This window comes from Grammomys surdaster, unplaced genomic scaffold (assembly GCF_004785775.1).
Source record: "Grammomys surdaster isolate TR1022 unplaced genomic scaffold, NIH_TR_1.0 66, whole genome shotgun sequence".
Lineage (NCBI taxonomy): Eukaryota > Metazoa > Chordata > Mammalia > Rodentia > Muridae > Grammomys > Grammomys surdaster.
In genome coordinates, this window is record NW_021604568.1 from 13,322,341 (window position 1) to 13,348,379 (window position 26,039).

General features: G+C 39.9%; 1 protein-coding gene across 3 annotated transcripts in view; it reads left to right on the top strand.

Annotated features, from left to right (window-relative positions):
- Window positions 1-794: 794 nt before the first annotated feature.
- Pdcd4 (programmed cell death 4) overlaps window positions 795-26,039 on the top strand; it is a 25,924-nt gene continuing 679 nt past the window's right edge. Inside the window, exons 1-12 of one of the 3 annotated variants that reach the window (XR_003712231.1) lie at window positions 795-929; window positions 4,550-4,656; window positions 6,272-6,574; window positions 8,096-8,190; window positions 9,867-9,980; window positions 16,605-16,826; window positions 18,210-18,307; window positions 19,135-19,249; window positions 22,861-22,968; window positions 23,194-23,304; window positions 23,846-23,985; window positions 25,835-25,948. Coding sequence is in view for 1 of the 3 variants with exons in the window: in XM_028773783.1 (XP_028629616.1) it covers window positions 4,614-4,656; window positions 6,272-6,574; window positions 8,096-8,190; window positions 9,867-9,980; window positions 16,605-16,826; window positions 18,210-18,307; window positions 19,135-19,249; window positions 22,861-22,968; window positions 23,194-23,304; window positions 23,846-23,985; window positions 25,835-25,895 (1,410 nt within the window). In the remaining 2 variants the exon portion in view is untranslated. Of the gene's footprint in view, window positions 930-1,484; window positions 1,611-4,549; window positions 4,657-6,271; window positions 6,575-8,095; window positions 8,191-9,866; window positions 9,981-16,604; window positions 16,827-18,209; window positions 18,308-19,134; window positions 19,250-22,860; window positions 22,969-23,193; window positions 23,305-23,845; window positions 23,986-25,834; window positions 26,018-26,039 lie in introns of those variants that run through there. The other 2 variants (XM_028773783.1, XR_003712232.1) reach the window with 2 other exon arrangements.

The window sequence follows — 26,039 nt, forward strand, 5'->3', positions numbered from 1 at the left end:
GAGTTCAATTCTGAACAGACCAAGAGAACATTCTAGTATTGCCATTCAGACTGAAGGTAAACAAGGCCAGAGAAAGCAGGTCAGTCACTTTCCAAGTGCACAGGAAGAACATATGGCACTGCACATAAATTATCTCAGAAGATAACTACCCAGACAAAATGAAGGGTAGAGATGGCAGCCAGAAGGAAAAGTCACAGAAGACAGCTATAGAGGGCTGTTTCAACACACAAACCATAGCCATGGTTGAGAAAGCCAGCTTTGGAAAGATTGCAAGCACCAGTGGCTTGGCTGGTGAGCAAAGGGACTTCAGTTTTTGTATCTCTCCATCTGGGAAATGGGAGAGATTTGTATCTCAAAGGGGTTAGGCCCTCGCTGCGAGAAGCTTCCTGAGCACGTGGACACACGGTAGGAGCCACGCAAGTGAGCAAGGGCCAGCGGGAGAGTAAGTAGAGGTTGCAGTTCCGCTCAGAAATGGTGGAGACCTCAGGAAATCCACAGCCTTTGCTTGGGGCTGAGACGCCCTGTGGAGAGGATGGGCCGGTCTGGGTCACCAGCCGCACCCCAGCCCCCACCCCAGCACAGCCCTCTCTACCTGCCCCCACCCTGGCGAGCGGCCGAGCGGCTCCCAAGCCCAGCGCGCATGCGCCGACGTCGGCGCCCCCTGAGCCCCGCCCCTTCTTTCCACGTCTCACTTCCCCTAGCTCTGCCTCGCCGCCTCGGCAGCAGCTCCGCCGCCACGATTGGCTACGGGACGTCCTCCTCTCGGCCAATAAACGCCACGCCGTCTCCCCCGTGTTACTGGGTAGAACAAAACAAAAACAAACAGAGCGAGCGGGGCCAGAGGCGCTCTGAGACGGCGGCGGAGGCTGAAGAGCGGGGTCGGGGCCCGGCAGACCGGAGACCCGGGCGAGCGGCGGCGGCCCGAGGGGGTCAGTACTGTGGGCGCGGCTCGCACGCTCTGACGGGCGGCGTCCTCCTCCCGGTGGCCCCGGGTCGGCGGAGGCTGCCGCACGTTAGGAGGGGGAGGGGGCGTGGAGGCCTCGCCACGGCCGTCCGGACGGTCAGTCTCGGTCCGCACTCGCCTCGGAGCCCTCAGGCTACCGGCGCCCGCCCAACGCCCGGGGTTGCGGGGAGCCGCGGGTGCTCGCTTTCCGAGGCCGGGCCGGCCGGGCCGGGGCGCTGCAGCGCGGGCCCGCCCCCCTCCTCCGCAGCCCCTTCCCCGGCGGCGGGGCGCGTGTGCGCTCGCGGCCGAGAGGTGCCCCCGGGCGCCCGGCTCGACGCAGTTAAACGCGGGGGACAGGACGGTAGTAGAGGTGTGTCGACCGGACGGAGATCCGGTGAGGAGTCCGCGCCACGAGCCCGGGCCTGGCCGCCTCGGTCGGCCCTACCCGCTGCGGGAGGGTCGGGGTCCTGCGGGAAAGGCGCCGGTCTGTGCGGGCACGGGGCGCGGACAGCTGCCCTCCAGGCCCTGTGCCAACCCCTCCCTGCTGTCTCCTGCACAGGGTCCCTTAAAAAAGTAGAATACAACCTAGAGAAAACAAAGCCGTGAAGGGAGCCCCCTCTCTGTGAACGCATGCTGTGTCTGCTGCACGACTGTCCGCTACTGTAATGTACGTAGAGGGCGTGCTTTTTTGTTTTTTTTGTTTTTTTTTTTTGTTTTTTTGTTTTTGTTTTTTTGCTTTCCCCGAACACCCTCAAAAACTGCAGATGGAGGTCTTGCCTATGTTCCTCGATCCCCTCCTTGGGAGATGGCTCTGTAGCCAACCTCTAGTCTCCTATCTGCTATGAAAGATTCAAAATGCGGCTCCGGGCCTGGGTGGATGATGGGAGTGAGGCCTACAGGCTGCGTTTAAGCCATTTTGATAGTTTCACAGTTGTGGTATTCTTGATTTAAGAGTTTGAGACATTGGGGAAGGCCTTATTTATTTATTTCAAAAAACCGAGGTGTTAGCGTGTGTGTGTGTGTGTGTGTGTGTTTGTGTGTGTGTGTGTGCGTGTGTGTGCGCGCGCTAGTGTATGTGTGTATATATATATATATACACGATGGATATATATATATATATATATATCCATAATGGGCTTGCGATATCTATATCTATCTATCTCCTGGTAATAGTCAGGAAAAATACTTGTTACGACTGCAAAAATAAATGCACATTGTTATTCTCTGTAGTGGTTGCTTTTGCGTTATAGTCGTAGAGAGCTTTTAGCCTATTGCAAGTTGCTAATTAATGTGACTGTATCCCAGGGAAGAATTAAGGTAATTTTCTAGTTAACATACAGTCTAAACTTGACTTCCAAAATGTCAGAGTAATTTATCGGGCATTTAGGAAATGCATTGGAGAACAGTTAATTTCAGCCTCAATCTTTTTTAGCTGTATACACATAGCTTTTTTTTTTTTTCCTCACGGGAAATGATTTTGTATTGATTAGTGTGCTGCAAATGGAATTTAGATTTTTTTTTTGCTTTGCCTAAATTTGAGGTAAGTATTTTAAGAATTGTTAAATTAAAAGAAAAGGAAAAGAAAAGCCCATTGAAGAGAGTGTCACATGCTGTCTTTTTGAACAGCTGTGATGCTGTGTACTGGGTCTTGACTGTTTGATCTAGTTGTTATGGTCTGGAGATAGAACTATTTTCTGGTTGTTATGATTACTTAATAAAGCAGTATATTATGTGTGATAGTTATTTCCCGATAGCTGCTTTCAGTATCATTTTTAGTGTTTGGAAAGCAGTATTAACAATCGATGAACCAAGTCTACGATGTCAGAAGCTTCTTTTTATTAACCCTAAGAAGGACTTCCCTGTGAGACACTGTAAGCTCTTGTACTGCATTTACAAGGTCTGGATTCTCGTGGTGGTTCACCAGTGCACTGTGCTGCTTTTTCTACGTTCACAGACCACCCTCTCTTTCTGAACCTCTTGAATTGTATGCTAGGGAATACTCAAAGTTCGTGAAATAACGTATATAAAATTAATCTTGAATTAGAAAAGGTTTGATAAGCACATTATTTATAATATTTCCCCCTTTATTAGCTGGATGCTGCCGAAAATATTTTCTCAAAGATGATACTTGCATCCAGAATGAAAATAACACTTGACAATGTAACTTTAGTTAAATCAAAGCACATCAGAGCTGATGGAGTTTCTGTAGCATGTAATTCATGCATACAGTGAAGGAGAGCAGGATATAGAATTTTCTGCCATGGAAAGTAGTAAAAATTTCCATTTCCAAACTACACTTGGTCTTATACTTGTATGAATCTCTATGTATCTATTTTAAAATTCATTTTTCAAAATCCTGAGTTGTTTAAAATTAACACTGGGAAGTAAGTGGTCATTTATTTAGACCTACATGTCAGTTAATTCATCATGGAATTAGAGAGTGGTTTTTACCATGTTCTGTTTCTTGGGCAGGATAAAAACATCTTGATGTAGCCTAACAGTTATGACATGATTTTAGCATAAGGTGTTATTCTTGTTTCCCAAGTTAATACCCTTTTAGAGAAAAACGATTTAAACCTAAAGGGTCCTACGCTTGTCACTGCTACGTTCTCTCACCTGACAGCTTTCTACCACAGCACACAAAGGTCTCTTCTGTAGGTGTTAAACTCCTGACGATCCTTGCTTGTGCTTGCTCTAGTGCTGGGATTACAGATGTGTGTGTGTGTTTTTTTTCCACATCTGCCTTTTATTTGTTCTGAAAGGAGGTTGTGTGTTTTTCTAACAAAAATTTTAGATTATAGAAGTGATATGCTGAATATAAATCACACTATAGAAAGGGTTACTTAAAAATTTCTTCCTGTTTCAGTGCCTCATAAAAAGACAATATGATGGACGAGTTAATGAAATGACAGCTGCATCTGTATTCAGAAAGTCTGTGATGCCAAAGATCAATGAATGAAATATTCTTGATTAGCCAAATTTTAGTTTTTGTTAGAGAATTATCCAATACTTATATCCCTGTATGTGGATATAAAATTAACTTTTAAGACTGTATTAAATGTGGGCTGGAGAGATGGGTTAAGAGTGTATAATGTTCTTCCAGAGGACCCAAGTTCGGTTCCCAGCGTTCACATCTGATAACTCACAGTTCCCTGTAAGTCCAGCTCTGGGGGATTCAGTGCCCTCTTCTATTTTACACTGCTACCTATACACAGTGTGACTGGCTGTGTGTTTATGTGTATGTGTGCACATGTGTACACAGATACACACATGGGGGGGATCTTAAGAGATTTAGTGTGTGTGTTTAAGTTAAAGGTATGTGTGTTATAAGCATTTCTTTAAACTTTACATTTAAGGGATTCATTGGCTCATGCTGAAATCTGATGCATTTTATCTCAATTTTTTCTTTTTTCTCTTTGTCTCAGAAAAGGTTGTGGAGAAATTTGGAGCTAAGTATTAATTAGATTATTTTTGAAAGTATAGCAAACTCTTTAAAAAGGAATTTAGGTTTTTTTTTTTTGTTTTTATTCAAGTAAGTTGAATTTACGTTAATTGTGTCAGTTTAGAAGATGTTGAACCTTTTTCTTTTCTGCTTTTACAATATAGATTCTAAAGGAAGACTTCCATTTAGTAATTTGTGTATAATCAGTGCAAGCGAAATTAAGGAAAAATGGATGTAGAAAATGAGCAGATACTGAATGTGAACTCCACTGGTGAGTAGCATCCTAAACCCTGTCTGGTGACCAGACTTGAAGCTCTTCTGTATTTTATGTGGGAAAATGAGAGTAAAACTTTTATAGTACTTTAAAAGGCAACAGAAACTCGTAAAAGATTTTCAGGAGACAAAACCAAGATATCATAGTGAGGTTTGAGTATTTGCATTTCAGAGTGGTCAGCACTGAGTGTGGGGCACTCAGCAGGAACAGGGTGCAGGGGCATACACTCACAGTAAGGACTTTACTTAATTCTGAGGTAATGTGGAAAGCTTTGAAAGAGTTTGTCAGTAAGGGCATGCTTTAGAAAACCATTCTGTTCACTTTGGAGACTGTGCTGTATCCCACTGAGTGTGTTTGTTTTGGATCACAGCATTTTCTTACTAACATTTGTACTTTTTTGCTAAGAGTCAAAAAGGATTGAATACATCTGTGCTTTTTAGACTGATTAAATTTTTACTTTTTAAACTCTCAAACTATAATAAAATCGTGTATGTTGTCAACTTTACATTGTAATAATAATTATCATAGTTACAGTTAGGCACCAGACAGTTTGGGTGATTTGCCTCTGACTTGAGTTACCCATCTGGAACAAAACTGCTGGTGTGGCAATGAAGTCAGTGGCCTTTCTGACTTAAAACTGTTTCTGGAGCAAAGCTGAGGTTGCCATGTGATCTTCAGAGACATCTGAGACAGGGAGATAGGTCTGTTGGGTGCTGTTGACAGAAAGGAAGTGCAGTCTGGTAATAGCCCCTTCTTTGAGGCTGTGAGCAGGAAAATGATTATAAAAGAGGTAAAGCATTGACTGTTGCAGTGGGCTGAGTGATTGTTGTTTGACCATTTAGAGTTCACAGAGGGAGTGAGACTGGGGCATCGTTTGAAGAATTCTGATAGCAGGCTAGTTACTAAATGACTTGTAAGCAAAGGACCATTTGGGATTTTAGGTGCTGATGTGCCAACATGTGGCTGGGAACTTGTCAGAGAGAGAAGTCTAGAACATCATTTGGGAGTTGGAGACGATGATTTTATAGCATTCCCTGTGTTGAAGGCAGTCAGTTCAACACTTGTATTTGATGGCCTGTTTGTCAGATATATATTGCAGACTAATGTCTCCTTAAGCATTTGTAACTGAGCAGGAAATGGTTTGCAAGTAGTTTAAACACACTCTGAACCTTGATTTCTTCATCTGTATGACGTGCTGAGCTTGTATTGTCCAGTATAGCCTCAGACGTACGTTAGACACCTTGTACAGTCTATCTCCTTTGTCTCAAGATTCTTTACTACCTATCTCTACTTGATGACTCTTTGCTTACAAGTCTACAGTTTAATGTTCTTCATACTAACCTAGATTTTATTATCCAAGCATGTGTAATAACCTCTTTTTAAAAAACCCTGTTAATTAAAATTCAGTACCTTCATTTATTTTCCTTGGTAATGGGAGAATAATCTTATTTGTCCTTTATTAGATTATAGATTAAGTCATGTAAAATTGTCAGTGTATGACTACTACTAGCTACAAAATGTTAATTTCATGTGAAGTAGCCAAATTAAATTATACCTGACGTAACAGTGGATACTGAAAATACTTTGTTTTTTTGTCATTTTCTCTTTTAAGACCCTGACAATTTAAGCGACTCTCTTTTTTCTGGAGATGAAGAAAATGCTGGCACTGAGGAAATAAAGAATGAAATAAATGGAAATTGGATCTCTGCATCTACTATTAATGAAGCTAGAATTAACGCTAAAGCAAAAAGACGACTGCGGAAAAACTCCTCCCGGGACTCTGGCCGAGGCGACTCAGTCAGTGATAATGGAAGTGAAGCAGTTAGAAGTGGAGTCGCTGTGCCCACCAGTCCAAAAGGAAGGTTGCTAGATAGGCGGTCCCGATCTGGGAAAGGAAGGGGGCTGCCAAAGAAAGGTTAGTGTGTGCTGCGCAAGGAAACAACTGGGAGAGCCCCAGCTCCTGTTTGAGGAGTTCCTTGTTCTAAACGGACAAAAGCGCTGACAGTTCTAGGGCTCTCCGAGCTGAGTGCATCTGTGTGGTGGAGCGGAAGGCCCATACCACTTTTTCTTTAGGTTGATTATTTTTTCTTTGGAGTAAACTTTCTCTTTTCCCCTCAGCAAAATATAGTAAACATTGATGCTTTCAGTTATGAATTTTATATACACTATGAAGGTAGTCAGGTTTATTATAACTGTTATCAAATGAATCTGTGTCCATTGTTAAAAATAGTAACTATGCATTTGGTAACGTATATGTAGATCTGGGTCTGAGTTCTTCTTAGTTCCAGTGCTTGAGTGCGGGAGTAGATGGATGGATTTCACTGCTGGATGGATCTAGTGCCTAGAATACTGATAGACCCTGAAGAGTCATTCTGTCGATAGTAGGATTTTGGCAGAGTTTGGACACTGGACTGGGATTTTGAACGGAATGAGCTTCAGTTACACACTGTAGACACTGATAATTTAAATGGATCTTGTGATGAAAGTGCTTGGAAGGAGGGGAAACTGAAACATGGAGATTGAATTTCAACATCTTCTATTAATGAACATAGAACTCATGCCAAGACAAAAATATGATTATGAAAAACATTTTTGTTAAGGTGAATAGGAAAAGATAAATGTATCAGTATTCAGATAAAGTATAGTGATCTTTCAGAAATTATTTTGTGACTAGCTACATAACTCATGAATGGAACTATCCTTAGTTACTTGGTTCTGGTCTGCTATGTTGGCAAGGATTATACTCTAGGTACAGAATGAAAACTTTAAACGGGGGCAATGGCATTATGAGGGCTTTTAAAAAAGTGTTATTTTAGACAAATTTGTCCTTGTAAAAATGCCATAGTAAATTGATCTGGAAAAGGAACTTGCTGAGTTGAAGTTGTAGTCTTTGGTTTGTTTACAGAAGTAGAGAGAAACAGCTGTCAGTGCTGTTGTTTTTTAAATATCAATTATTGGTTAAAATACTGCTAATTTCTAAGTATAGTTTAATGTGCACTTTATGTGGAAGAATATTACATGTTAGCATGATGGTGGTCATATGGATCTCCGTGGATTGATTTATTTATTTTTTATGTGTTGAGCTTTTAATGCCACATTTGCTGGCCCAGAATGTTTCTCTTCTTTCTTTTTTTTCCTGGTTCCAAGAAATGTCAAAATTTAGAGCTTCACCACAGTGTCATGTCCTGTAAGGTCTGTGGTGTGGCTGTTGCTCAGATTAAAAAAAAATATTTTAAAGATTTCACCTTTGTAGTTTCTATGTAAGTGATTTTTGACTCGATGTTTTGGGAAATAGATAATCTATTATCGAAGAAGTGATCTAAATAGGAGTTTCAAGTGTAATTCTCAACTGGAAAATAATTAGCATAAGAATTTTTACATTTGAAATTATTTCAGATTTCAGTTAATATTTGTGAACTATCAACTGAACTTTCAGGTGGTGCAGGAGGCAAGGGTGTCTGGGGCACACCTGGACAGGTATATGATGTGGAGGAGGTGGATGTGAAAGATCCAAACTATGATGACGACCAGGTATCAGCTATTTTTTATATACTCAATATTTGTAAGATTTCTTAATTTTCACTCATAAGATTGTCAAGTGATACATGGTCATATATCAGTACTCCATAGCTATGAAGATATATATATAACATGTATGGCAAAATAATATATACAGATTAGGGAAACCAGTTTTTTGATAGTAAAGCGTACATAATTTCCACTTGGATTGGAAGTCAAGAGGAGGTCTCTATTGACTTGACTAGTGATGATAAAGGAGGTCTCTTGGGTATCGTGGGCTGCAGGTATTAGCTTCCTTCTTAGAGTCACTACTTAACATGAGGACTAGTGTGTATGTTGTTCTGAGGACACATGCATTTTCTCTCTCAGGATAATACTTAGTAAGGAATGTCTTAATGCATCATTGCGAAGTCTTTTTAATGGAAACATTTCATCAGTATAATTGGTACAATGAGCCTACCGGTGCCCATCCTCCAGCTTCATCACCAGGGTCACCGTGTAACTCACAGGCAGTCTTGCTTAGTCTGTGTCTGTTTACTTCAAAATGTCAGTGTGTGTATGTTAGCTTGTTTTCTCTGCACATTATTCATATGTATGCATTTATCAGTGTTAACAGGTGCATATGGAAAACTCCTAAGAGATAATAAAAATATTTAAAGGCTGTGGGATTGAAATATCATGTACTCTGCTAAATAGTAGTCTTTTAAGTATATGCTACAAATAATATTTTAAATGTCAAGTTGTAGATAAATATTTTAGCTTTTCTGTAGCGGAGACATGGGTTGGTGATAAGCATTTTAATCTCACTGAAATTTCACTTGAACTGTTTTCTCTTAGATTTTCAGTCATTACAGTATTGATCTCTTTCTTTTATTATATTAATTTTGAAAATTTCTGCTTTTGACAATGTTAGTACATATATAAGAATACTTAGTCTTGTTTAAAAGTCAGGTTTTAATGAAAGTATATGCAGGGATGCTATCTTAAAGGTTTTGGGTTGAAAAGTTGGTTTTGTGAGGAATATAAAAGTTAACATGAATGCTGAGATGGCTTAGTCAACAAGGTGCTTGCTATGCAAGCGTGGAACCTCAGTTTGGATTTCCAGCGCCTGCATAAAAGCTGCATCATAGCTTGGTGGTGCCAGCTATGATGTCAGCATTGGGAAATGGAGGCAAGAGAGTTCCAGGCTTGCTAGACAGGAGCTCCAGGTTCAGTGAGAGACTTTGTCTCAGAAGATGAGGTGAAAGAGACAGGGAGATGGCTCAGTACAGAAAAGCACTTTATGTACAAATTGGGCAACTTGAGTGTAGTCTCCACAGTCAGGAAAGCTATATGAAAACCCTGCTATGGTAGGTGCATCTGTCATCCAGTCCTTCAGTGGGGACATGGGAGGTAGAGGTAACATTGACCTCTGATCCCTGCCCACCACACGCATGCGTGGCATAGACACCCCCTCCCCACCCAAATAAGTCAGCATGAAATAGAGAGTTCGGTAGAAAATCATGTGTTTGCTACAGTGAGTGGGGTTAGTCTGTCTATGGCTTGTTGAAGCTTTATAAAGCGGCTGCATACAGACTGTGTGATTAAAACAGGAAGCATGTCTTGCCTTACTGGTGATCACTAACCAGCTGAACTATGAAATGATAATTTCAGTTTTTCTGAATAATTTATAATCCCCCTTCTTTCAGGAGAACTGTGTTTATGAAACTGTAGTTTTGCCCCTGGATGAGACTGCCTTTGAGAAGACTCTGACACCGATTATACAGGAGTACTTTGAGCATGGAGATACAAATGAAGTTGCGGTAGGTTTTAGGTTGCAGGGAGAAAAAACTGTTAGAAACAAAACCTTTGTAGAACAATTTGGGATTACTCTGAATAAGTTTGTTTTTTCTTTTGTAACAACAACAGTTTTTTCAACCAAGAAGGGAATGTGCTGGGCATGGTGGTTTATGCCTAAAATCCCACTACTGGAGAGGTAAAGGTCAGTAGGACAGGCCTGGGTTTGAAGCCAGTCTGGGCTACGTAGGACTTCAAAAGAAAAAAGAAAAAGGGATACAGTTTTTTTTCCTTAAACATTTTTTCTTACATATTTCTGGGCTCTGATGTCACTTCTATGCCATTTCTTTTTGGGGGAAATGACACAACCACTATTTCTATACATTTAAAGCATCTGGCTTTATAATCTAAACGATTTTGTGGAGTTTGGGGGCCTCCGAATTGTCTGGTCGTTTTGGATGAAATTAAAATGTATCTGTACTCTCTCCAAAAGACATTTATACCAAGATTTGGAAAAGAATGTGTATGGACACCAAGAGAATCAACCTAAGTTTTGAATCATAGTTTGTGTGGGGATAATTAATGTGTTTGTAGTAAATTGTTCATAAAGTAAATCTTGAAAGGTAAAATAAAGTGACTGGTTTCATTAGAATTATGGGCCTGAACTATAACAGTTACTAATTGGACTTTTAGTTTTGCTTGTTATATAGGTTTGGTAGCTTTGGATTTATAGAATTATAGTATATTTGTTTATTTGTTTATTGCATACTGCTGTGTGACAGACTTTTTCTGGGGAGACACAACACACACACATATCTGCACTCCAGATAGGGAATCCATGACATTCCAAAATACAGGTACCACCAAAGTCCAATTTGTTGAACCAATGAGTTTTATTGGTATTATTTACAGGAATATGGATGAGGAGTTACTTACATGAGCGGAAGTGACTCAAAGACATTTCCATCACTAAAGTCTACCCCCAACATGAGTGATAGCTCACAAAACTGGGAACCTGGAGCACACTGCACAGCTTGCAGGCAGCTCAACAGGTTGGAGAGTGGGTCTAACCCTTATGTAGGGAGGTTGTCTGCTTCTTCCAGGCTGCTGGTCTGGTCACAAAATTCTTGGCAGCTGTTCCCTGTGAGTCCTTGCAGCTTGGTTTTGCTTACTCTGGCAGGGAGACAGTTAATTAATCTGGTCAGTTTCAGGAACTTTCTCAAGCTGTTTACCTTCTTGCCTAAAGAGCTTCCCTACAGGATGGAGTATTTCAGTCTTAGAGGAAACTGTTACATAAGGCTCCATCCCTTACTCCCGAACTTACAGTCTTTCTGCCTTTGTGTAGTGATCTCTGAGCCTTGGAGGGGTTGACCAGAGATGTCCATCTATAGCTAAGAAGTATGCCACCATAACATGCCACATTAAGTCAGTTGTTCTCAGGAGCTTCGCCAGTGCTTAAGAGTTGAGCCTGATAACAGCAGCAGTCTATAGGTGCAAACACAAGTTTAGAAGGCAATTCGACAGACATTACATCCACTTAGAAAAATCATATAGGTTGCTTCCCCCCTGAAATCTATGACCTCCTCAGCCACTGGTTTTTGTCCTGTTTTATAGTACCAAAGGTGAACTCCCGTTTGTGGTGAAGGTTTTGATTCTAGTTAGAAAACTGTTGGTCTGGCTCATGACAGCTGAGCCACTATTGCACAAGCTGGCACGTCCTGCCTAGTGTGTTGGTATTCCAGCACACAGGGTCCATAGCCAAGCAGGAGTGCTGGTGATGGCTGTTCTCCACCAGCAGCCTGCATGCCCCTCTGGCACTGTAAGGCCAGCCAGCAGGGTTGGGGTTTCCATTTCAGTTCCAGATTAGTTTCTCCAAATGCTACATCAGAACATGCACATGCAGTGTCTTCAGCAACAGGGTCGTAACACCTAGTGCTGGAATACAACCAACAGTAGTAGTAATAGCTTTTATGATTTGTGGGGCCTTATAGGCTTCTCTAGCCCACTCCTGGCACTGGGGGTTTGCAGTCAGTAATCTTATAGCTTCTGGGAGTATCCTTTTCTACCCCTGTAGGGAACCATTTGGATTTAAACTCTTAGCTGATGGTTCAGTTACCGAGGGATGCTCAGTCCTTCAGATGACACTGGTCCTAGGGCAGCCTGCATGACATTTGTGCTGGCGCTTGTATATACCATACCTCATATGCTGCCACCTTTACAGAGTTGGATTCTGTGCTACACCAGAAAGCAGTTTGGCCAGGTGGCCTTCAGTCTAGCCCTTTATTGGGCAAGCTGTTCTTTAGTCACTAGGATAGTAAGAGGTTCCACCTGTTGCAGTACTTTAAATTCAAGTAAACAGTTGCTTTTCTTTTGCTTTCTGCTCTTTTCTATAACAGAGCCAAACCCTATTGGGTCTTTGGTTAGATTGTTTTTGCCATAGCACCCAGCTATAGCCTTAACAACTTCTGGTAACTTCTAATAGGAAGAGATGTTGGGTTAATAGGGTATACAGTTGTTTACCTGTCCTACAGTGATCTTAGCCTGGTCAAAAGCGACTTTAGCCTTTCTGTGCCAATCCATGTAACCCCTTTTATTATCAGTTTATACCAAGGATGGGCAGCTTGGGCAGATGGAATATGAAAATCTGCTACTCTTCCCCCAAATGCCTCTAGCACCTTTACATTTACAGGCATAGTCTGTTGTAGGATTTTGACAGGAATGTTGTCAGGTATCATATGTGTCTTACCATACTAGACCATAGTACTGCCAAGAATTTTATACCTGTGCCTGATTGGCCCTTGTATTTGTGGCTTGATCTCCCATCTTCATTGAAGGGACTGGTATTGGCTCAGGATCCCCAACACCAAGTTCTATAGAGTGATAAAGGTCAGGAAGTAAGAGACGAAGATAGGAAGGAGAAGATAGGAAGGAGAGGGAGAGGGAGAAGGGAACAAGAGGGAGAGGAAGGAGTGTTTGTCTGGGGGTGGGGAGTGGGACGATGACCACAAAAGACAGCTGGACAGTGGAGACAGATGTGGCCCATAGCAGATGGCAGTTTACAAAGGAAAATGGAAACTCCGTGTTAGGGTGAGCTGTTTAATTTTAATTGGGCATGTTAATTAGGTGAGCCAAAGGGCGATTTTGCTGAACCTCAATACTTTGACAGCTGGAGTATTGAACCTCAATACTTCCTCCTCAGGAGGAGGAAGTGGCCAAAGGCGACTAGACCTTGGTGGTTAGCCTTTAGAATGTAATCTAATGCTTTTTAGTGAGGCAGAGAGAATGGGGGAGAAGGGAAAGGCCTGCCACAGCCATGTTTGCCATGGACTGTTTAGAGTCCCTTCACTCATTCCTTTAGACGCACCTACAGATTCTTTAGGTAAACTTCTAGATGTTCAAAAACACTCAGAAGTTAGCATTATGTCGTCTACATAACACATTTTTTTTCTAGAGGATGGGTGGAACAAGGCAGCATCCTAATGTACCAAGCCAAGGCGGGGGGTTGGGGGACAGGTCTACAAAGATAGCCTTGGTGAAGCACTCTTAAAGTCTGTATAATCTGTTCTGAGCAAGTGTCAGGTGAGTGCAGAGGTTCACAGCTAAGATGTTCTAAAGTAATATGAACAAGGTCTGATAGGAAAGGCTCCATCTCTTTGTATCCGTTGCTTCCTCCACAGATGGAGGTTGGGTACCACGTGTGGATGGGAGGCGCTAACTTCATTAGCTCTCTGTAATCCTCCATCATTCTCTCTGAGCCATCATGTTTCCAGTCCCGGAGCTCTTCCATAGAGGCTCTCTACATTTCTCCAAACCTGATAAACTCTGTAGTCTGATTCAGTCTGCTCAGCCCTGCTCACAGCTAAAGGTGTTTGAGGCTCTGCCCTCTCTGCTGTGCCTGATGGCTCCGCAGGTCAGAGTGGCCCTTGGTGGACATGCTGGCTGCAGCCTCTCCATTCGCCATACTGGGCTGTTAGGGGAATTCTTGTCTGGGCAAACCATCTCCATCACTAGCATAGCCTTTGGCTGGAGAGAAATACACCCTTCTTACTCTTGGGGATAATTCCCACCCCGGGGCAGGCTTGATCATCTTCACCTGCACTGTTCTCTCTTGGGTGTCTTCTGTGCAGCGCTCCTCGGGCTTTAGAGCCTTCCCGAAGCCCCTCAGCACACAGTTGCCTTTCTTTCTGTCAGTTTTTCCAGTGAGACCTAAATCCCACCACATCTGTCTCCCCATAACCCAGACAGATCTCTTTCTCTGCTTTGTCTGTTTCCTAGCTCCTCTAGGGTGCTCTCTCACGTTACAGACTCTTTATATCTTGCTCTAAGTCACTGAGATCTGTCCAAGCCCCTCCTTCTTTATAAAGATCTCGCCCCACCAAAGGGCCCAGCAAAGCCACCAAAGCTCCACACCAGCCGTGAGGTTCCTGCTGAATCAACCTTTCCTTCGACTCCTCTGTGAACACAGTTCTGTGTGACCCAGTGAACCGGGTTCAGACACAGCTCCTCTTCTCCTAGTTCCCTCAGTAGCACCTGTCCCTCCTCTTTGGTCCTCCAGTCCCTGATGTTTATGGGTACTTCAGACAGAGATCATTTAGTGTTCCTCATGGATCTCATAAGTCAGTCCACCAGAGACTGATTTCCATCACAGTCTCAGGCCATGCAGCCTTTGCCTTAAGGAGAATGGGAAGTTACATTACTCAGTTTTCCTGCTTCCACAGCAGCCAGATAGAGTCCATCCACCCCTGTCCACCCCGTCCACCCTCCCCTGCCCCCTTCACCCCACTGTGTACCACAGCCTCACAAGCCAGGCGGAAACAGGCTCTTTTGTTACTTGTTTGAACTTACCTATTTTCAGCAGTTCAAGTGCTGAGTGTTTCTTGATCATCCTAGTTTCTTTCATGGGACCATATTCTGGATCATAGATTTTTCCTTTTATTCCGTTAAAGTTTGGATCTCTACAGTATCTTCTTAATGCTTTTACCATGATCTTCCCCACTCTGACTCTTTCTATGAATCCCAGGCAGGGCTTGAGCATGGATCTAACTTGCACTCTCTTTTCCTTCTGGCCCCTAACCCTTAAAGAAGTGGCAAGCCAGCACCCCATCTCATCCTCTTGGATATATAATCTGCCAGATGAGTGGCTGGCACAGAGCATGCTGCCACATCTCTGTCTGGTTGCAGTTGCTTGTTTTTATACAAACAGGTTGCTGCTTGGCACCTGTCTCAGCCTCGGTGCATTTCTAATTCCACGGAAGAATGGCCAGGTAACCTCTGCTGCTGCTTGTCTACACTCCCCACCCTTGTGCTCTAATCTTAAAGACTTCTACTTTTCCTCCAAACCGGTGGTTCTCAAGATTCCTAGTGCTGTGATCCTTTAATGAAGTTCTTCATGTTGTGGTGATGCCTCAACTATAAAATTATTTCATTGCTACTTGTAATTTTGCTACTGTTAGGAATCATAATGTAAATATCTGGTGTGTGGGATATATGACATATGACCGCCAAATGGGTCACAACCCACAGGTTGACAACCAGTGCTAAACTTTTAACTGTTTTCAGAGCATCTCCATATTCACACAGTGGACCTCATTTATCAAGCAGGCATGCCACCCATACCATAGAGACAAAGATTGCCATCCGGGGTTTTCCCCACAGATATGCCACTAATTCTGATGGCTCAGTCTTAGTTGCATGTCTCATAGCCAGAAGCATGCAACTTCTAGCACACAGCCATAGCACAAAAGCGCACTGACACTTTCCACAAAGGAAAGGACAGTCGGATGAGAGATCATTGACCAGGGTAGCACTTACAGGGTTGTGAAAGTAGGCATCTCCTAGTTGTGTATCATGGTTTAAAAATTCCAGGAAAACTTTAAAAGTAGGCAGTGTTAAGTAACCAAGTTACAGTTAGAACTCTGCCTCTAAGGTTATACTACTGCAAGTATTGAATTATTTTGAGCATTAAATGGAGTGGTATAATGTCTGATAACTTTATTGTGTGGTTAGTAAATATTTGGTACTATTAATAGGAAAATTTTTTATTCTATCATTTAAAACATTAGTCCAACTTAAACACTAAAGATACTGCTTTATATTCACATGAAAGAATAGAGCAAACACTTATTTTAAGAGGAGACAAGGTTTTACTATGTAGCTCTGGCTGGTTTGGAACTCACTATGTAAGTAAGATCAGGTTGGCCTTGAACTCTGAGGTCTGCTTGCCTCTGCCTCCCTAGTGCTGGGATTTAAGGAATGTGCTACCAAACCCAGTCTTCAAGAGAAAACATTTAAGTAGACTATATAAACAGTCTGTAATATAAAACAAATTTCTCCACAGATGTTCATCAATTATTTGTAAAAATAATCGTAGTAGATTGTAAAGTAGGGCATTCGTTAGTTGTAGTTGAATGGGCTGTTCGGTAGAGGATTTGTTAGTTGTAGTTGAATGGGTTGCTCACACTGTTTTTCATATCCCCAATGTACAGATATTCAGGCAGGTAAAGCTTATATTACTGGTGTAATCCTAAATATGACTACTGAATTTCTAAACTTAAAGGAAGGGAGGTGTAAAGATAGAGGAGAAGCATGCCTGTAAAAATAAAGATTTTTACTGAGCTAGAGACAGTAGTCATTTTCCTTCTTTCACACAGGAGATGTTAAGAGATTTAAACCTCGGGGAGATGAAGAGCGGCGTGCCTGTGCTGGCAGTGTCCTTAGCCTTGGAGGGGAAGGCCAGCCACCGAGAGATGACATCCAAGCTGCTTTCTGACCTTTGCGGGACAGTGATGAGCACAAATGATGTGGAAAAGTCATTTGACAAGTTGCTGAAGGATCTCCCTGAGCTAGCCTTGGACACTCCTAGAGCGCCGCAGGTTTGTGTCGCTGTCTTCTCGCTCCTTCGTCTCCGACACGTACACGCTCCTGGCAAATTCAACAGTTGCAAGGGAATGGCCCATAGTTCTTACCATACAAAGAGAGCTCTGCATGTATTTAGGTCTTTCCCTCCAGCCTTGTTTTTATTTTCTGTCCTTTGTATTAAATCAGGGGCTACCCACATGGTGGCAGGTGCTCTACCAATGAGCTGTATAACCTACCTAGGTCTTGATGGAACTAAACAAAACCACTTTTTTCTCCAGCTCTGTATAGTTTTTAAGTCATATGTAATACATGTATTTTTGCTCATAGACTTTTTTATTATATGTACGTTGTTTTAATAGCTAAGAATTAAGGATATTATGTTGCTATAACAGATACTGATTTACTTGAGTGGGATTTATTAAAAAAGTTATAACTGTTCCCTATTGTAACTTTGAAAACATGCAATTTCTATTTATTAACATTTGCATAAAAATTTAATTCATAGAGAGTTTCTAAAAGTTGTTTCTGTAGCAGGAAGTCTCTATGAGTCAAAACTGGACTTATTTCCCTTCCCCTCTTTATATATACACACTTAAAAAATTGTCATCTGAATTCATATTAATTAAAGAATTTTTGATGAGCAAAATCCAAAATGAAGAAAGGCCAGGAACCTCCCCCCAAATGTGTTAACATTTTGATAACTATTTTTTTTTATTTCTAGGGTTTTTTATTATTGTCATTTTACTGTTATTTAATTAGAAAGTAGAATTGTACTGCATACACTGTTTTGTAGAGTTGAGTTTTCTTACAAAATGTGACTAATATTTTCAAAGGCCCCACAGAGCACCTTGCTTTGTATGTACTACCTATGCATACTTTTACTGTTAGACACTGAAGTTGTTTTCAGATTTTCTAATAAAGTTTGCTATGATCAGACTTTGAAATGAAAATTTATTTGTGCATAACTTTCTTCTACAACATATATTTTGTAGTTAGTTGAGAAAACATTCTAGGTATTGAAGAGGAGAGGTTTCTCCTTGACTTTCAGGTCATTTTAACAGCATGTGTTGAGAATGAGGCGGTGTGCAGAGTACTGGGGATTATGTAGTGAGCGAAGCAGAGGTGCCTTTCCCTCCTGATGGCATGGCCGTGACGGCCAGACTAGTGGTAAAGGAGCATGCACTGTGCACGGCACACAGGTGCTTCTGCACAGCCCAACACCTGAAGGTCAGTGTAGAGGAGTGTACACCATGCTTAACAAACAGGTACTTTTGCGTATTTCAATATGTGTTTTAGGTATTGAGTGTAGAGTAAGACAGTTTTTAACATTTATGCATTTCAAAATTATGTCAAGATTTACTTTAGTTTTTTTATGTTCTCTTTTTTTCTTCTTATAGTTGGTGGGCCAGTTTATTGCTAGAGCTGTTGGAGATGGAATCTTATGTAATACCTATATTGATAGTTACAAAGGAACTGTAGATTGTGTACAGGCTCGGTAAGTGAATTAAGTTTTGCTACTTAGAATTTCAAAATGAGAAATTCTACAACATCCTTTAAAATGACATGTGCATGAATCAGACATTGTGTGTATTTGTCTTTATGTATTCTTCATTGTTAAAAGATATTGTCGTGGTATAACAGGAAGAGGGCAGTAATAAAAAAGGAGAAGTTCTGAATTAAATCATGAGGTTCTCTTAAGTCTCCCTTCTTTGGGCCTCAGTTTCCCTACTTGTAAAATGAAAGCATTGAATGGGTAGTGTTCATGGTACCTTCTGGTTTGGACAGTTCTTTGGTTTAATGAATTAGAAGCCAAATGTGTTGTTTTTCTAAACTTCCTGGAGACTGCTTTAGACAACCAGACCTCAGACTTTTGATACTAATTTCGAAGGCCTACTTTAGGTCATAGTAGGAAGATCTCCCTGGGTAGAAAAATGTGAATCTATATAAAAGCTGTATGTGAATTTATATTCTTTCCTGGTTATATAACCATTATTTTATAATGTATTTCGATAAGAAGTGGTTGTAAAAGAATATGAGAATGTTAAATATTTTAAAAAATACCTAATTTTTATTTGAAAAGTTATTTTCAAAACCTACGTATTTTTGTTACATTAAAGTTGTCAATATATGTACAGTTTTGTAAACTTTGTTAACAGTGTGGTAACCATGAGGCATGTCTGCACTGTAGTGGAATTTCTCTTTGTTTTCTCACTGTGTTTCAATACATAAACAGTTTTGTAAACTTTATTGATAATGTGTAACCATCAGTCATGTCTCTATATAATGGAGCTTCTCTTCCTTCTCTCACTGTTTTTCTGACAGAGCTGCTCTGGACAAGGCTACTGTGCTCCTGAGCATGTCTAAAGGGGGAAAACGCAAGGATAGTGTGTGGGGGTCCGGAGGCGGGCAGCAGCCTGTCAATCACCTTGTTAAAGAGGTACTTACTGAGAGAAAACAACTGGGCAGCTACTAGATGGCATTTTGTGGGCAGGAATTTAATGTGGTCATATATTTGCAAGTAAAAATCTGAATAACCTATGAATTAGAAAAATTAGGTAATTGTTGCTGTTTTAATGTGTCTTTGTGATTTAATGGCATGAATATAAGAAGTCTGTCTGTAAACATCTAAGGAATGAGTGGTTATACAAAGTCTGTCTGAATTCTAATGCCTGAAATCTTTGTTATAGTAGTATTTAGTCTTAAAATGCTGCTGAGGGGAGATCATTGTAATTATTCAGTAAATGTTATTGGTATGAGTGATCTGAAATTACAGCTTAGGATTATGATCTACGTTAGAGTAGATCAGAGTGGTAGAGCTTCATAAGGATGCTTACTCTGTTTCTTAAAACAGAATAAAGTAATTGAGTTATTTCAGTAAAGTGCAGGATTTGCTTCCTGTGGATTTTCTCTGCTTCTGTAACAAGTGAACACCTGTAATGTTTGACTACAGGTCCTGAGACCTCAGACAGAAGCTTTGGAGCTTAAGTGATGTTTTAGTGTAGTCTTTCTTATTTTGATTTTTTTTTGTATGTACATATTTGTGTGTGTGTGCATGTGTTATTGTTTGTTTGCTTGTGTATGTATATGTGTATGTGTGTGCACACGTGGCGTGTGTGTGTGTGTGTGTGTGTGTGTGCTTGTCTAGAGGTCAGCCTCAAGTCTTATTCCTTAGGAAATGTCACTTTGTTTTTTGAGACAAAGTCTGTCAACTGAGACCTAACCTATGAGCTAGGCTGGCTGGACAGTGAACCTCTAATTCTGAGATTATAATCTTCCCACACCCAGAGTTTTACATGGGTTATGAAGATCAAACTAAGGTCATTAAGATTGCATAGCAAGCACTTAATTGACTCAACCGTTTCCTCAGTCTCATATATATTCATATATTCATATATATACATACAGTGTTAAGCAGTTCAGATGGGTAGTTAGAGAAATTTTCATTTTTGCTTTTACCTATGTTAGAATAGATATGTCAGAACATAAATGCAGTAGCTTTTAAAAATCTGAAGAATTGTAAGAAAAAATATGTAAGTTTGTTAAATATTCCAGGGATATTACGCAAGGAAGTGCAATAAAGGGCATCCTGACTGGGAAGGATGATGCAGAACTAGCTCTGCTCTCAGACGAAGTGATGTGTAGATTAGAGGATCCAGGTGATTCCACAGAAGAACTCCAAAACCCTAAACCACGTTATTAGCCAATAGTTTAGCTAATTTTCATGAAACAAGATCAGTACATGAAATTCAGTTCTCTATACGTTAGGACTGAATGAATAGTCAGAAATGAAAATCATAATAGCATAAAAATAGAATATGATGAAAATAAAGGAAAATTCAACTCATATACTAAAAATAAGACAGCACATTTATAGAGTATTAGATAATACTATTAATATGGTAATACTCTCCGAAGGTGATATTTTGAGGAATTAAACTCTTAAGAGTATGTGAATTATCTCTCAATAAAAAGAGACTGGAAATAAAACCAACAATATATGACATTGTTTTGCATACTCACTTAAATAGAAGCAAAGGTCAAGTGAAAAGATGAGAAATGTTCATGAGGTTTTATAATTTATCATTTGGAAAAATGCATTGAATCTGATGGGGAACATTTGTTCCACTTTTTAAAAATTAAGTATTTTAAAAAAAGATTTATGGATATGTATGTGTCCTGCCTGTCTGTGCAGCATGTGTGTGTGTACGCCAGAAGAGGGCTGTGGATCCCGTGGAACTAAAGTTAGGGGCAGTTGTGAGCTACTGTATGGGTGCTGGGAATTGAACCCAGGTCCTCTACAAGAGCTGCAAGTGCTGTTAGCCAGAGTTGCCTCTTCAGCCCCATATTTCACTTTCTTAGTGGCACAACAAATAGAATTTAAATAACAAATACACTGTAGTTTTAGTAAAAATACTTCAAATAGTAAATATGTGTTTTAGTAAAAATACATACATTTACATGAACTATTCTTTGTGTATGTGTTTAGTGATTGTGTATGTATGCATGAGGCACGTGTTTTTGTGCACATGCATGAACATTAGGTGTCTCCCACTACTCTCCACCGTACTGTGTTGACATAGGTCTCTCTGAACCAGAAGCTGGCAATTTTGTCTTAACTTAGTGGCTGCTGAGCTTTTGGGATCTACTTGTCTCTGGCCAGCAGTGCTGGAATTATTTATGCACAGTTGTGCCTGCCTTGTTTTCTTATCTGAGTGGTGGGCTTTGAACTTCTGTCTTCGTGCTTACAGTGCAAGTACTCTGACCACAGAGCCATTTCCTCAGCCTCAAATACATACTGTTTTAAAACAACAACAAACCAAAAGAAAACAAATTTCTAATTAGGATATAGTTTAGTGGTAAATTTTACTTTACCTTTTATAAAGATATTACAGAAGTTGAAGTAGAAGATATTTAGATAAATAATTTTATTCATCCAGCCAAAATTCACTTAGTACCACTAGATACAAATGTCTTTTTCTCAGAAAATTTGTAAGAAGATTATTTTTAGCTGAAGCTCTTTTGCTGAAAAAACATTCACCAGTTTTTTTTTCTAGAGCCATAAATGATACTATACAGGCTTTAATTGGAAATCAAGAATTGTCTCTCTTGTTCAAATATTGAATGTTTTTATTTTTTTCAGACTGTTGTTTTAATGTGTTTGGGTGGTGTTTTGCTTACATCTAAGTTTGTGTGCCAGATGTGTGCAGTGCTTGCAGAGGCCAGAAGAGGGCCTTGGATCTTACTAGCTAGTAGTAAACCACCATGTGGGTGCTGGGAATTGAGTTTTGGTCCTTCAGAAGAGCAACCAGTGTATTTTTAAGCACTGACTGTCTCTCCATCCCCACTGAACATTTTTAGATACTGAGTTTTAAGTCCTCAATGATAGAGAAAAGAGAACTGTAGAGAGTCCTGCCCTTGTATTAATGCCCCATTATTTCTTACTTTTGGGATTCCATTACATTAAGATCATCCTGATGTTTTATGGCATTCTAAAAGTGAGGAGACTAAGTTAGTGCCCTCTAGTGGCATTAAAAAATTCTGTACTTTTTTTTTAAGATTTATTTTAATTATATGTAGGTGTGTAGGTATGTGCATATGAGTTAAGGTGCCCATGGAGGACAGACGGCAGGATCCCAAGAGCTGGAGTTACAGGTGGTTGTGAGCCATGTAAAATGGGTGCTGGGAACTGACCTCAGGTTCTCTGCTGAGCAGTGCATGCTCTTAACTGCTGAGCAAACTCTTTGGCCCCTATATCTCATGTTTTTAATAGAATACATTGAGCATTATAGTCACAAGCAAGGCCATTCATGTTATAAAACCTACTTGGAGATACTAGAGATGCCTTAGAAAACCAAGTGCTGCGTTTACTTGATAACGGAACCATTTTGAAGCCAGGAGTTTACTTTTAATAATGGGAAAGTTTCTTTTATACACCACTCTGCCAGATCACTATGTTCAGTATTGGTGCAAATGTTAATTATCCATTTAGGCAAATACACATCTTTTAAAAATAAGGAATTCTAACATTGCAACCTTTAAATCTAATAGATTGATATGCTGCTTAAAGAGTATTTGCTCTCTGGAGATATATCTGAAGCTGAACACTGCCTTAAGGAACTGGAAGTACCTCATTTTCATCACGAGCTTGTATATGAGGTAAGGTTTACCTTCTCACACCAAAGAGGACTCTCAAGTGTTCCTTTTACAACACAGTAACCAATGTTTCCTTAATAATACAAAGTTTTTTTCTTAAAAATATTAAAGTAACTTATAAGTTTATATAATTGCTACATGTTAGCAGAGGGATTGGATACATTTTTAGGACCAGTTTCTCATAAGTTGATTATCAAAAATTCATTTACTCTTCTGTTCAAATTTTAGGCCATTGTAATGGTTTTAGAGTCAACCGGAGAAAGTGCATTCAAGATGATCTTAGATTTATTAAAATCCTTGTGGAAGTCTTCTACTATTACCATAGACCAAATGAAAAGAGTATGTATGACATTATTTTAAATAAGTTTTTAAAAGGTGTATGCCTCAACTATATGATTGAGTAAGAGTTATGACTTGTTAATGAAACTTTTCTTTTAGGGAATGTGTAATGTATAGTATTATGCCTACAGATTTTTTTATTTTAGTTCTATATTTTTGGAAGATAACAGAATTTTTTTTCTTTTACAGAATGATTGTTCAGCTTATGTGATGCAATTTTTTTTTTTATGTAGAGGAAACATTTAAATTGAATTTCTTTTTCTACTTAAAATTGTGGTTTTTGAAATGTTGGTGAAATTATCTTGTATTTTTATACAAGATGGTTAAGTGTAGATGGGGAAGTCAATAGTCAGGTAGTCTGACTTTTGTCTGGAGCTCTATTGAGAATTTTTAAAGAAAGCAAGTATAGGTTATTTTCAAGGTTCAGATATGACTTGTTTTGCCAGATTGCACTGTGTGACAGTTTATGGTATAGTGCTGGGTTGTTTCATGGCATACACTGTTATATAGGCTAACAATTGGATATGTAATTTTGTTCTAGGGTTATGAGAGAATTTATAATGAAATTCCAGATATTAATCTGGATGTGCCACACTCATACTCTGTGCTTGAGAGATTTGTGGAGGAATGTTTTCAGGCTGGAATCATTTCCAAACAACTCCGAGATCTTTGTCCGTCAAGGTACTTTATTTAAATACTACTTTCTCATTGAAAAATATTGAGGGAGATCCTTAGGGAGCTGTGATAGCCTTTTGTCATTCTGGCTCTCAGAAAAATAGTGTCTTTATTGATGTGACTGGAGATGAAGAACCATGTGCTTAGCGTTTATGGAGAAACAGGCGTGACTCTTGTCGCCTTGCAGCTGTGGACAGGACTGCCATTTGGAGGGAACCAAGTTCATGGTGTACATGTTGACTAGGATGGGCTAAATGTTACTTCAGAGTCGGTATGATCACCAGTAACAGAGAATAGTGGGGAGTTTGTAGTGAACCTTTAGGATCTCACAATTAGTATACTGTATAGGCAAAGTTTGAATTCATACTTTTTTAGACTTCAAGGTCTAAACTCTGCTGTACTTGGTAGTGGCTTCAAACTATAGGTAAGACTGGTTTTTTTTTTTTTCAGAGGGAATTCGATTTGTATTTCTAAGATGTAATGTAAGAGTTGATAAAGGCTTTCCCCCTTAAATAAGCTTGTAATGAAATAAGTTCAATATTTAGTTGGAGCCAAACTTATATTTTATATATATTTTTAAGTCTGAAATATGTAAGCTTTGAGTATTTTTGTTTTGCAAAGATTCTCAGAAAAACTATTTCTAGTTAGGCTTCCATTCTCTAAAATGTTTAGATGCTAAGAGAAGGTGGTGGAAAATATATAGAAATGTCTGGAATGGAGTAGTTGTCTGGCTGTTGTGTCAGCATCAGTGAAGCCTCCACCCCAGCAGGGTCTTTTGTTCTTCACTGCTTCAGCCTGCTCCTAATGTAGTCCCCAGCCTTTCTGTTCAAGAACACAGTAGGTTTCTCTCAGTACCTTGTGGTTGCTTTTTAAGATTTTTTTTTTTAAAGGTCATGTTTGAAAGTCTGTATCTTTATTGGGGCTTTATTCTGAATAATCATTTGAAGAGTTCTTACAGTTGTATACTACCAAAAACTTTGACTTTTAGCCTCTTACATTTTTGCTTTTCTGTGCTAAGTGTACAATTGTGAGTGATCTAGCATGCTTGTGCGTGTTGGTAAGGGGGGAGAGAACAACGATAATTCTGGAACAGGTCCCCTTGCCTACTGATGTAGGCTGCTGGACAATTGTAGAGAAAGGTTTCTTGAGTTTTCAAATGACAGTCAAGAATCCCCACCATGGGCGTATAGGCTAGAAGAAAGTAGATGCTTATTTGGTTGTCTACTCTCAAGATTTGGACTTTTCTAAGGCCAAGAAATTTTTATTAATTATGTATTCGGCCATATTATTTAACACTAATTTGTTATATGTGGATTTGTGTGCTTATGTCATGGTACATATGTGGAAGTCAGAGCACACCTTGTGAGAATTCATTCTCTACTTTGACCATGTCGGGCCCAGGACTGATTATCTGGCTTGCTGGCAAGAGCATTTGCCTGCTCTGAACCATCTTGCTGGCTAACCGTGGGTGTTTCAATAAGTTGTACAGTTCCATCTTTCCTAATTCTCATTGCTGTTTAGAGTGTTTGGCTCACTTGGTTTCAAAAAGAAGTAGAAATAAATGTTAAAGTCTAAGTAAAATGTCTTCATTTTCTATTTTAACTTTTATTAGTAACTCCAAGTAGATGAAGAAAATCCATTAGTAATTATGCATTTATCTAAGCTACTCATACATGCTTGTTATTTGATGTTTTTTTATAAAACATCTAATGTGTCTAGTATGTAAAAAAAAACATTTTCAAATAATTCAGACACACTGGTCTTAAACAGAAAAACCCTTTGAAAAGTCAAGGCTTTAGTGTTTTTCAGTGAGTGAGATTTTTAAGTGCTTTTGTTTTTGTTCTTTTCATTACAGGGGAAGAAAGCGTTTTGTAAGTGAAGGAGATGGAGGCCGACTTAAACCTGAGAGCTACTGAACACAGCAACTCTTACAGTCAGTCTTAGGTGTTACCAAGAACAGAGCTCAATTGTAAGAGTTGTCAGCACAGGTTTTCTTTCTTTCTTTCTTTCTTTCTTTCTTTCTTTCTTTCTTTCTTTCTTTCTTTCTTTCTTTCTTTCTT